Source organism: Ornithodoros turicata, chromosome 4 (assembly GCF_037126465.1).
Source record: "Ornithodoros turicata isolate Travis chromosome 4, ASM3712646v1, whole genome shotgun sequence".
Lineage (NCBI taxonomy): Eukaryota > Metazoa > Arthropoda > Arachnida > Ixodida > Argasidae > Ornithodoros > Ornithodoros turicata.
The window spans coordinates 10,312,724-10,325,155 of record NC_088204.1 but is presented as its reverse complement, the minus strand read 5'-3'; the positions used below and the strand labels follow the sequence as shown (position 1 = coordinate 10,325,155).

Genomic DNA, 12,432 nt, shown 5'->3' with positions numbered 1-12,432 from the left:
CATCGGCAGTCGACTCACAAGTTCAGATCTCCAGTTGAATCTGTATGAGCAGAGCTGCTGTTTAAAAGGGGTCGACAAGAACAGCCCCTCCACCTGGCAAGATAATGTCTCCCTGGCGCCTCCTTGCTACTGCTGCTAGTAGAGGCTAGAAGTGTCGTTGATGTAGTTGAGTCTGAGAAATTATGGGGACTATTTCCCGAAGGGTCAGATAATAAGTGAGCATACAATACCAACCTATCGTCAGAGCTGCATGCAGTCACTAAAAATAACAGTTCAAGGGTCCAGTATCAACATTCCTTTTTTCGGACTACTCTGTTTCTTTGATGGTCTGTCAGCAAGTGGGTCCTATTGCTATAGCTGACCTCTTCAGCTTGTGCAGTAGTTTCACCCCATAGTAGCCAGTGCTGCATGCAAACTAAGTGTAGAGCTAGCTCTGTAGCCCAACTTCTAAGTCACCAATCCTTATGTTTCATGTCTGCTCCATAGCAAAGAGTGCTCCTTGAAATATTATAGTTGCATAGAAAAAGAAATTGAGAAAATATTTTACTTCAGTAAATAACAATGTGATCATGAGAAGGGCACTGTTTGGTATGGTATACGAGGGGGCATTTCTGAGTTGCGGTACTTGAAAAGTTGGTATCATCCTTACGTATTACTAGGAAGCATAAGGCACATTAGATACAAGCACATTGTGATATGCCACCATGGTGTAAAACAAGAAAAAAGCACTTGCATCATACTGAAATACTTCCCTCTCTGAAGGAAGTTTTTCCAATGAGGCAATTGATCAAAACACTATGTCCTTGTGCATACAATTGCCTAGCTTTGGTATAAATATCCTTCATGTTATCTTTGTCAGCTGCTGTGGCGATGATGCCCCTTGCACCAAGGCCCTCCACTGATTTGTGGTAGTCCAAGAACTGAAAGAAAAAGGTAGGGGAAGACAGAGGTGAAATTTGAGACTTAGCATTGGTTTTTGTCGTACCTGTATGGTAATTCTTACAATATATGCCACTGTCGATGGCCAGTGCATAGTGTCATGCTTCATCCATATAGTAATGTGTGTGAAGCATATAAAAATTCATGTCATTCGTATCAGTGTGTGCCATTCATGCAGCTTGGCTATCTGACTCGGTCATCGTTTCCGTAATGCATTCCATCATGTTCCCGCATGTTAAAGTCTGTCACTGTGAAGCTCTCTGGTTTCACGGTGTAAGCAATAACATGAATTTCACCATGGGAGCAATTCACCAATGGCTAACATTATCTTTTTGGCTTTTCACATTCTTCTTGTGCCTCTGGTTATATTCAGGCAATGGACAACGGCATGTCAGGAAAGAGTCACACTAGGTTCTGTCCAGAGTGCTAGGTTCACTGTGTAGCTGGACTTATGGGCAGTGGCGTCACTAGGGTACGTGTCACACGGTGCGGAAGCCCTTTGCGTCACCGCCTTCCCCCTATAATGAATCCGTCGTCACACTAGACGGTAAAAAAAATATCAAGTGTTCGCGGAGGGCTCCTCATGTCGCCGCAGAGAAAGAGAGGTACTGGTGCGGTGCGTCACACCCTTCTGTCGTGTCACGCGGTGCAGGCTGCACCCCGCCCCAGTGATGCCACTGCTCATAGGACAGAAAACTCACAGAATGGGGGTTCTACTTACAGCCAAGTCACAGGCCACATTGGACTTGAACATCTTCACTTGCTCCCGTGATATTTGCATCCAGCAGGCATCATTCCCAACAACAGCAATGACCGGAAGCTGCAGAAACACAACCGACGGTCACATGGAAGCTATATGAGGCCACCACAGATGTGGCGGTTGCAGGCTCGAAGGGCGAGTCTTCTTACCTTGTGCCTAGTATAGGTGTCGAATTCGAGCATGGAGTAGCCTAGAGATCCGTCGCCATAGATAATGACCACTTCAGCGTCTGGGCGGCATAGTTTGGCTCCCAGCGCAAAACCTCCGCCAACACCCAATGTACCAAAAGCACCCGGGTCAAGCCAATGCAATGGCCCACTAGGTCTGTTTGAAGGAGCAAAAAGAGAGAGAGAAAAAAAAGATGAGCTTCAATGTAGCCATCATACTTGAGTCACACTCTTAAAAATGAACTTCATCGTATTGCAGGCTCCTAGCCAACTATAATCTCGAGTGACATCGTTCTCACCCCTGATTTGTTGAAAACGGGAGGCGTACGCCTTTTTTGTGACACTTATGCTGTTCATAATTGGCTAGGAGCGTGCTATGCGGCGAAGTTCGTTTTTAAGAGTGCATGATCAATAAAAAATAATAAACTATTGCAGGAATTTGCAAAAGAGTGGTTAGTGTCAAAAATTTGAAGTGTTGCCACTGCACCTGCATTGTACACGCATTTTCGGTAAGCATTGTAGAGTGCCACGGGAAACAATAATAAACAAGCAAGCCAATGGGGCACGAGCCCAAGGGAACATACTGTGTGCTTCTGTGTTCTTACAAGCATTTCAAGATGAAACAAAATCAACATGCAGGGTGTTAGATACCTCTGTTATAGCAATTTTGCAGTGCAAACTGCACATAACCTAACTCTTTCCTGTGAATTTTTCGAAAGCCAGTTCATGATGCCATTCATCGTTCACACAAATGAGTACGCTATCACTGTGTACGTTTCTGTCACTTATTTTCACAATAATCTTACTCAATCAATAAGTTTAAGACTTCTTTGTCTTACCTGAGAATGTAAGAAGCTGTAGCCACAAAGTCACCACCATCAGCAACCAATATCGCATTGTCAGGAAGCACTTCTTCTAGGTCGCTGAGTACTTTCATCGGATTAAGGTGTTGATCAACATCAAGTTGTGCCATAGACCTAGAACGTTCCATGGGAACAAAGTGTTCTTATCAACTTGGCATGTGCAATATTTCTTGGTGTCATTTTCGTATGTGTGTGGGGGAGGACTTATATTTTCAAGCAGGAATCTGTGTGTTGCTGGAAAGTAACTGCACACACACACACAAACACAACAGAAGCTTCAAGATGCCAAAAAACATGAACAATTGAAAATATGGCAGTCATCGAAAAAGCTGACAGCTGCGGGAATTGAACTATGCATCTCTCGACTGCCAGTCCAGTGTGTTTCCAACATATTGCTGCTTTAAATACTAGCTCTGCTTGTGTGCTGAAACCTAAACCTGAGATAATGCATGAAAGGTGAGTGTGCGAGAAAGGATAAAGAATAACTTTATGTACAAGAAAGTGTGTTGATGCCATTTTCTGCTAGTTACACACATGCAGCAATAACAGAATGCAACACGTTGCTTGTTATGTTCGTCCATGCGCACATTGTTGATCTGTTTATAGCTCAACCAATTATAGCCAGTTTTATTGTTGCACTTTTGATTATGCACTCACACAAGACCAATGTTTTCGGAGGAAAAGCAGGTTCTACTCAAACGTAAGGGTTTAGGGTTAATACAGCGTGATATATTGGCTACAGTGGAGGTGGTTGATAATCAACTGAAAACCTGACAATACAGACCGAGATTAACAAAAAATATTAGAGGCGTGCTCAAACTGGGCATCACTTTTGTCAAGCACAAACCTTCTCTTATAGACTGAGCAAGATGCAGCGGTTTCAAAGGGAATTTGTATCTGAGCACCACAACATCCCCACCTGTTTGATGTTTCTTTCACATTGTCTTTGTTACGCAATGTCTCCAGCCAAGACTCATCGCAACTGTATGCTGGAAGTGCATCTACTAATGCTGAGATAAAGGATGCTACGTCTGCTTGAATTGCTACAGTTGGCTTCCAAAATGCATCAGAGTTCTGTAGGAGAGGAAAAAAACTGGCGTGGAACAAGTTGTGCAGATTTATTCATTTATTTATTTCTAACGCAATCATCAATGGCATTCTATTCACTGACACACCATGAAAAAAAAAGCTGTACTTAAAACAATCAACTCTACATGGATGCTGCACAATATTTTATCTGTGTGAGGAAATACCACAAAAGGAAAGATATTACTGAAACGGAACTGCGGGTAACAACGCGGCAGGCAGACAGTGCCTGATGTGATGCGGTGTGGTGAAGTTTGGAAAGGGCCGCATTTAGAGACAACAGGGGATCATATTTAGAGCCTGAAGTTTTTGGGAAATATTTTTTTCTAAATTCGGGGGGTAAAAATCGGGTTAATAAACGTGTGCACTAAATCCATGCGAATTCGGGTGAGAAAACTCCCGGTATGCTAAATTCGGGGAGAAATCTGGCTCAGTTACTCAAACTAGCTGTAATGGTTTGGTACAAACGGTGATGTAACTGCATTTGCTGCCAAACAAGTAAGTTAATGCATTCCTACAGACATCCCAGTGAGGGGAATTTGCCGGGTAAAACTCGGGTTGCTCCCTAAAGGGTGAACCTTCAATTCGGGGTGCAAATTCGGGGAAGAATCGGGTAAAACGCTAAAACTTCAGGCTGTAATCATATTTGAACAAGATAAAATGAACAGCGTATTACTTGTCTTGTATGGTCTCTAGATGAGACGTAAAAATAAGGAACTTGGTCGTACCTTATACAGCTGATCCTTGTTGCGGTTTACGGCGATTATGCGAGACTTGCGGCTCAATACACGGCCGTAAGATAAGCGGAAATCACAGACGGCACCTGATGATTAAAGCAGGAAAGCAAAAATCAGAACACAGCAGCATACAAGCATCATACGATTGCCCACGTATACCATCAAGTTTCGGCACAATTCAACAATAATGTTTACGTACCAGCCAAGATCACCACGTCTGCTTCCGCGAGGGCGTCTCGACGGCAGTGACGCATTTGTAGGCGACTGTTTCGTCCCAGAAGTCCCCGTGCCATACCTCCAAGGAAACATGGAATCCCCAAACGCTGCAGTATAATCAATATTTCAGACCTTCAAACAACTTATCAGCTTTCCTATGTACATAATGGAAACGTGCACTACCACGCGGATAAGGACAGCAGCAAGTCATGGAAGGCTAAACCACAGGTTCGAGACAAATATTTAATGAGTGCAGTCATATTTTTGTTTTAGTAGTCACTTGTCAGTTGGTGAGGCAGCATTAGAGTAAAGGCAGCAGCCCAAACTAGTTGAATATCTGTTTTGGCATTGTTAAACAGTTTTGTTCAGTGAATACAGTGAGGCCATCGTGTAAAATGGGACCTAGAAAAAGTATTCACACAACTACGTATAGCACTAACTGCATGGCGTACCCATGCAGCTACTTAATACGCAAAGGGAAGTTTGTTGATACATACCTCTACATCTTTCTGAAGCTTAGATACTGGTGTAGGGGGCAAAGTAGACTGGCTTCCTAAGATGATGACTGGCTTCTTTGCCTTCGATAGAATCTCTGCACACCTTTGAACTGCACAAAGCAAACAAAGTGCAACAGATTTGGACACACATAAATCTAGCACTTTGCTGAAAAAAACCAAGATTGTCTACAATCCACAAGCGAGGCATTAATCATTTTAGAATTGCGCTATGCCATCAGAAAAAAATATTAACGCAAACTCAAATTCCATATAGGCTCCGAAGACAGTGAACGATTTTGTTGTTTATGTTTACCATGAAGCTTACTGCAATGGGTGAAACTGTCAGCAAGCTATTATGACACCGATACTGGATCTATTCAGCGAGGTGGCACGACCGAATTTGAAACAACACTAGAGTTTTGAGAACAAGAAATACCTTGTGCGGGCTTTGGAAGAGGCACAGAAACTGGAAGAGAGGAAACATCCTTGGGCAAAAAGGCACCTGCAAATAAATTGTGGAGGTAGAAGTCCAGGTACCTGGGAACGGGAGGCATGGTAGAGTGTTCAAATTGCACGGGAACATGCAAACTATACAATGCTGAGCAATATACAACACGTTACCGGTAGGAATAGATACGCTTTGCTGTGCAATAAGAGTTATTAAAGCATGGCACACAAGTGGAAATGTAATCAAACAACTTAAACCTGTAGATATTGCTTCTCTTTTTGTACGTGTGTTGTTGTTGTGAGTCCTGTCCTTTACTTATTGAGGTCTTTTCCCAGTGGCATAGCCAGAAAAATATCTCGGGAGGGGTTCTATGGGGACTTTACATGGGGGAGGAGGATTTCACCCTCATTTCCCTTTGCTAAAAGCACAGCCAAACTTCTAAAACAGAACTCATAAATGTGCTCCTAGCCAACCATCATCGTGAAAGACATTGTTCTCTCGCCCGGTCTGTTGGAAAAGGGAAGTGTACACCTTTTTGTGACATGTATGCAGTTAATGGTCACAAAAGGGTGTACACACAGTGCTTTCCACAAATCAGGAGTGATAATGTTATCATCCTGTGCAATGATTGGCCCTCAGTGTGTTATGTGTTATAGCCTTGCTGCTCATCTAGTAAACAGAAGTACACAGAACATGAAAGTATGATGATGTATATTTACAACACAAAGCATTCGCGATAGCTACTTATGCAAGAGGGACAAGACTTTGAAGTATCTTGCTTCAACTTACATGAAGCTTATGTAGTCATAATGATAAAAGGAGCCAAAATCATGTGCACACATAAAACCACTGGCACAAACAATTGCAAAAAAACAGTACACGTGACGACGAACCTTACCATTTAACGAGCTTTTGCGCCAGGCCTTTCGGAGTCCCTTTGAACCCAACCTCTGTTTGCACAGTTGGGTAAGGGTACAGTACGTCAATAGGAAGCTCCACAAACACTGGACCTAAGAGCACAAATTACTTGCAATGTGAAAAGAGATGTTTGTCCTGCTTCGAGTGCACAGTGTACATATTGCTCGATGTTTTTCTTTTTTTCCCATAAAACTGAAAGAACGGAAGGTACCTGGAGTATCAGACTGAGCGACTTGAATGGCTTTGCGGAGCGTTGGAATAATGTCACGAACTGTCTTTACGGTGGCTGTGTATTTGCACAGTGAACTGAACAGTGACAGCTGATCAATATCTTGCAGAGCACCTCTACCCTACATGGGAAGAACACGTCAGAAAGATTCTACAAGAGCAAAGCTGCAAATGAATTGGTCGTAAAACATCTGGGACATCTGAAACAACTTCTGATTGCTAGTAGAAGTACGAGTAGTGCAGAATGGCAGCAAACGCGTTTCAGCTGATACAGACATGCAACGGCAAGCACAACGTTTTACCATATGGAAGTAGAACTGCAGCTTCTCATTACCCTGAGCTTTAGCACCTATGAGTGCTCAGGCATTTACAGTAATTTGAGAAACGTACCTGAACGGCAGTTGCTGCTGCCCCACCAAGGAGCAACACCGGCGATTCCGCCATTTGAGCATTCTTTACTGCAGTTACTGTGTTGGTAAGACCTGAAAAGTCACGTTCACACTGATGAACCATAGGGGCCTTACCATAAAGATATACAGTCAACCCTCGATTTATGAACACCCTTGGTTCCCCCAAAAATCGTTTATAAATCGAGGGATTCATAAATCGAAAATTGAGTTAATATAGTTCAGCCATATATAGTTCAGTTCAGCCATATATTGCGTAATTTTGCTTTTGACCATGCCTTCTGCTGTATCAATCTCACAAAGAACAGACGTTAGCGCATTCACACTCTGTTTATGATGCAATACTAAATTGTTTAATTTTGCTTTGGACAATGCATTCCGCTGTGTCAATCTTGGAATGAAGAGATGTCACTACATTCGCACTGGACTGGTCTCGGATTTCCTCCGGGATTTTTAACCACCGTTTATTAATCTCCGGGTAACAGCGACTACCTTATTCATCAACTGAGGTCAGGAACACTTGATCGCACCTTGTGCGACCACGGAAAACCTGTTTGTTATTGGGATTTCGAAGGGTTAAGAACAGAGGGTGCAATACCTGGAAAACGTTTTGTCCGTTCAGGTGTCATTTATAAGACCACGAAATTATCCCTTTGAAGGTTTCTGTTGACCTCGGAACAATCTGTTCATAAATTGAGGGCCGAAACGCTGGGCAACTCCTAGATGGTTCCCAGAAATTCCGTTCATTATTCGAATATCGAGGTTCATAAAACGAGGGAAAAATGAATGGAAAAAGTTTGGTTCCCCGTGCTCGTGTTCATAAAATGAGGAAATTCATAACTCGAGGGTTGACTGTATACATATATACACATAAGTGACATAAAATGAACATACCAGGGCCAGCCGTGACTGCTGCCACGCCAATGTTGCCACACAGCCGTGCAACAGCATCCGCGGCGAAGACTGCTGATGCCTACGTCAACGGAAATATACGCGTGAAATAAAAATCAGTCCGTGTGTGTATGGAGCAACAACAACAACAGCTTTACTTTGTGACAATGATTAGGGAGTCTCATCGCCAGGGGCGGTACTCTACCCCGTTACTGGTGGTAATGTGGTGAAATGGAATAATGAATGTGTGTGGAGGACTCTCATAGACTAACTGTATAGGCATTTCAACAACTACAGTCTTTTAGTTCATGGAGAGGGGAAACCCCACGGATAAACTGACGCTTGTGGGGAGGGGCGATCGCCCAACCGCTCCCCAATGGATCTGTCACCAGTAATGACCAGATGAAAAAAAAAAACTGTCCACTAAGTTAAAAGAGGGTACGTGACCAACTGCACATATTTAACAGTGAGACACATTGTCTCAGTTAAATGGACTGCACATCTTCCAACATGTCACGAACCTCATGTCGTGTGTCGACGACTCTTATTCCTTCTCTCTCTGCAGCCACCAAAATCGGTGATATATGGCCCCCGGTGAGTGTGAACAGGAACTTCACATCATGAGCCTGAAACATGCAAGTGCATAAACACACGCAGCAGTATGTTAACGAGCTTGAAAGTGTATATATCCGTAGTTTATGCTGTAGTAGTACCCGTTGTTAATGTTTGGGATGAACCTCATAGGGATGATTATAATGTAGAAGCGTATTTTACTAAAAATGTTGAGCCTCTCGGCAACTATTTCACCATTATTATGGTTTGTCGGCAGGCCTGTATACCCTGTATCAAAATTTGGGAAGCCGTCGAAAGTCATGTGACATGCTGTCCAGCGAAAAAAAGCTGCCCAGGTACTCCTGTAGCGAAGGTTGAGAAAACAAACGATTTGTGACAGTGGCAACGTGACTGTCATTTCAACTGACTTAACAGGATACATCGTTTGCAGTCCTCTTACAAGGCCTGACACTGCTTGCCCGGGACTAGAATGTGACACCTTTAAAAACTGATGTAGTTTCATTTTGCCTTCTGTATGTGTGACCATACTCACTACTGGTGAAGAACACATCAATACACACCTTGAGAACGTCAGCCACCAGGTCTCCACCGTTTCTCAGTGACGCTTTGTCAACCTGAAATACGATCGGCCTTTCAGACAAATGCGGCTGAATCGGAGAGACCTTGGACACACTTGCATGAGCAATCAAGGAAAGCATGAGATAGCGGTTTTGCAGGTAGGTTTTCAACCCAATCCTCTTGGAAATGAACACAGCTAGAGTTAGACATAATGGTACGTGCGTGTTGTCTATCAAATATATTCACGACTCAGTTTCGGTACTCAGTTTCGTTTACACAAATGCGGCAGAATGAACCGGTTTTCAATGAGGAAAAGGTACCGGCGTTACAAGAATGACAAGTGCGATTGATCGCTACTCACCTTGTAGAGAATGTTTTGTGCGATTTGAAGCTTTTTAGCAAACACTGATGCCACTGTGCCTATTGTCATTACGAACAATATCCACCAATACTGCAGAAGAAGATCGTAAACGGCGTTAAGAAACACGCAATACATTATAGAATGATACGAGAGGAAAACTTCCGCCAAGAAAACTAGAAAAGCGCAGACGACACCTACCTGTTCAGCCTGCTACCAATGTTTCCAGCAGAACGTCGAAAACGAAACTGCGGCGTAGGATAGATTTGGTATAGGCGCGGTATTCGGAACAAAGCACGCTACAAAGCTGGAATAGACCTGGAATACGTGGGAATAGACCTCTCCCTGTTTGTAAACAAACAACGTCATAGTGTTCGACAGCGCCACAAACTTGGTAGAGTACTAGAGTTGAACTACGCTCGAAGTTGTAGGAGAACAAGGTCGCGCCCGAAAGCCACGGTCTGAGGGGACTACGATGGTCCCTGAAAGGAACGCGATCTTTGGTCCTAATTTTCTTCAATGAGAGGTAACGAAGAAATGCCCGTTCGTGGAACCCAGCCCCAGCCCTCGCCCTCCGATTTGTTTCCGTTTCAGTCTGTCTACCAACGTCATGCATGATGACGTTTCTCTGGTAAAGGTCTATTGTCGGTGGTAACGGCAACCCGATTCGAAATCTCACCAGATGTTTAGAGAGTATACTGAGGATATTTGTTGTAATACAGATACTTATATCGGATGCCAGTGTTCCGCGAAGATGAGTGGAGTTTTTCATGACGACAGGCGAAGTACGAGGGTGGTTCCGTAAGTTGCAGGCCCGAGGTAGAAAATGCGCGCGAATTTGAAAATGCGAGTAAGGACGCGTGGCGCCATCTGCTGGAGGTCCGGAGCACAACCCTCAATCCTCTCCATGCTTTTGTCGGTTGAAGAGCGGCATTTCAAACAGCCAGGGTGCACTCTTCAGTTGAAATGGAAAAAATCGAGTACCGCGCTGTGATAAAATTCTTGACAAAAGAGGGACTTTCGCCCAGAGAAATTAAAGCGCCACTGGACAACGTGTACAGGGAAGCCTCTCCGCCGTACGCAACGGTAAAAGACTGGGCTAAGCAGTTTCGACTGGGGCGAGAGACCATTGAAGATGATCCACGCGATGGTCGTCCAGTGGAAGTGGTGACACAAGAAAATTTGTCTCTTGTCGAGAAGGAAGTGCTGTGCGACAGGCATCTGAAGGTGAAGGAAATATCAGAAAGGCTGGGGCTTTCCAAAACAACCGTTTCTCGCATCATCGGCAAGGGCGTTCACATGAAAAAGGTCAGTGCGAGATGGGTGCCACGACTTCTCTCGTCAGTTCAAAAGCAACAGCGCAACTCTACCAAACTGGTGGCGCTGGCAAACGCTATGACGTCATTTGTTTACAAACAGGGAGAGGTCTATTCCGGCATACTCTCAACATCCGGCATCTGCTCGTATTGCCATGCATTACATCAAATTGCACAAACTGTGATGATCGAGGAGTAAAACGGCACTATAGTTTCGGAATCGAGCGGGCATGTACCGCCTTAGATTCACAATGGGTAGCGCGACATTCCTTTCAACCCCACATACTCTCATCTACGTATGCGCATCGCTTGAAGACGTAAAAATAAAAGAACGAGCGCAGCTATGCAATGGTAGCAGGCAGAGATGATTGAGAAGGTCTTTTCGAAAGGAAGCTGTTTCCGCTTTCACTTTCTCTTGGCGAATTCGGATGGTCATTTCGTGGCAAGTCTTTCTGTGAGATCCTGCTAGTTTTCGCCACGTCGAGACCTCGAGGTAACCGTACCGGGTTCGAATCCCAGTGCCGTCTGGGTTTTTTCTGGGTTTTCCTCAGACGCTGTCGCAGGCATGTCGGCACAGTTCTCTTAGAAGTCGGACCAAGACGCACATCTCCCCAGAGCGCGTGACGTTGCCCACCTCTGCGAGGCCGACAACGGCGAAGCTCTTTCAGAAGCCAGTTTTGCCAGATCTCGCGTGTTCGCGTGGCACGTTGCGGGAGCCAGGAATTTGCCAGCTAGCACTTTTTTTCGACGGGCCTCGAAGCGACCGCGCAGCGGATTGCCCAACTATATCCGGTGTCGTCATATCCGGATCGCGACGGTAACGAGGACCCTAATTGTCCCGCACGTCGAAGTTCACGTGGGTTAGCAGGCGACAGAACCCGAAGACGAGCGACACAGCGGTGCCCCTAGCGTGATCCAAGCAACAAAAATCGCTGGACTCCTGGCACTCATGTTCGGGTGGCAACGGTCACGTGATCGAGCTCGGACGTCGACCTAGCAGTTTCCAAGCGCTTGGTGGCCTTGCCATGGAATGACCACCCGCGAATTCGCCATCCGCTACCTGCACTGACGTATGTGGACGATCCATTAGTTCATTCTAACGACGGTGAAAGGGAGATATGCGTTCGTAGCAAGTGGGATCTGGAAGTCGGAATCTTTACTCGGAACTATAACTTCTTGTATAACATACGGGTCACATGCAAACGGCAATAATTGGAGAGTCCAGTGATGCGATGAAAGTGGATTGAAGCAGGAGAGGTCGATATTTCTAGCAGAGACTGTTCCACTACACGGTGCCCAGCAGAAGAACAGTGCCTGTTCGAAATTTACGCCTTGTGAGTAGCTCAGCTGTCTGCGCAGCTACCCAGTTTCCCTCTTTTCCCTATTGCCTCTGGAGCGACCTCTTTGGTACCTCTCCCAAATTGGGGGGGGGGGGGCGATGTATCAAGGTGTAGCTCACGTGGTTTCTTC

At 44.8% G+C, this 12,432-nt stretch overlaps 1 protein-coding gene across 1 annotated transcript; it reads right to left on the bottom strand.

The window, feature by feature from the left end:
• Nucleotides 1-526: 526 nt before the first annotated feature.
• LOC135392708 (2-hydroxyacyl-CoA lyase 2-like) lies at nt 527-9,826 on the bottom strand. The gene is made up of 16 exons (XM_064623433.1): nt 9,650-9,826; nt 9,291-9,344; nt 8,679-8,783; nt 8,161-8,239; nt 7,250-7,341; nt 6,843-6,981; nt 6,612-6,723; nt 5,702-5,802; nt 5,266-5,375; nt 4,752-4,875; nt 4,544-4,638; nt 3,649-3,803; nt 2,706-2,843; nt 1,849-2,023; nt 1,661-1,759; nt 527-920 (listed from the first exon to the last, which is right to left on the bottom strand). Exons 1-16 carry the CDS (start codon nt 9,782-9,784, stop codon nt 735-737), a joined length of 1,899 nt encoding a protein of 632 aa, XP_064479503.1. The 5' UTR covers nt 9,785-9,826; the 3' UTR covers nt 527-734.
• Nucleotides 9,827-12,432: the final 2,606 nt, after the last annotated feature.

Excerpts from the sequence above, each read along its gene's own strand:
- LOC135392708 (XM_064623433.1), bottom strand. The coding sequence starts at position 9,784 with ATGTATTGCGTGTTTCTTAACGCCGTTTACGATCTTCTTCTGCAGTAT. Across the intron at positions 5,803-6,611 it reads GCGCAAAAGCTCGTTAAATG|GTACCTGGACTTCTACCTCC; the intron begins GTAAGGTTCGTC and ends TCCCGTTCCCAG. Across the intron at positions 921-1,660 it reads ATGTGGCCTGTGACTTGGCT|TTCTTGGACTACCACAAATC; the intron begins GTAAGTAGAACC and ends TTTTTCTTTCAG.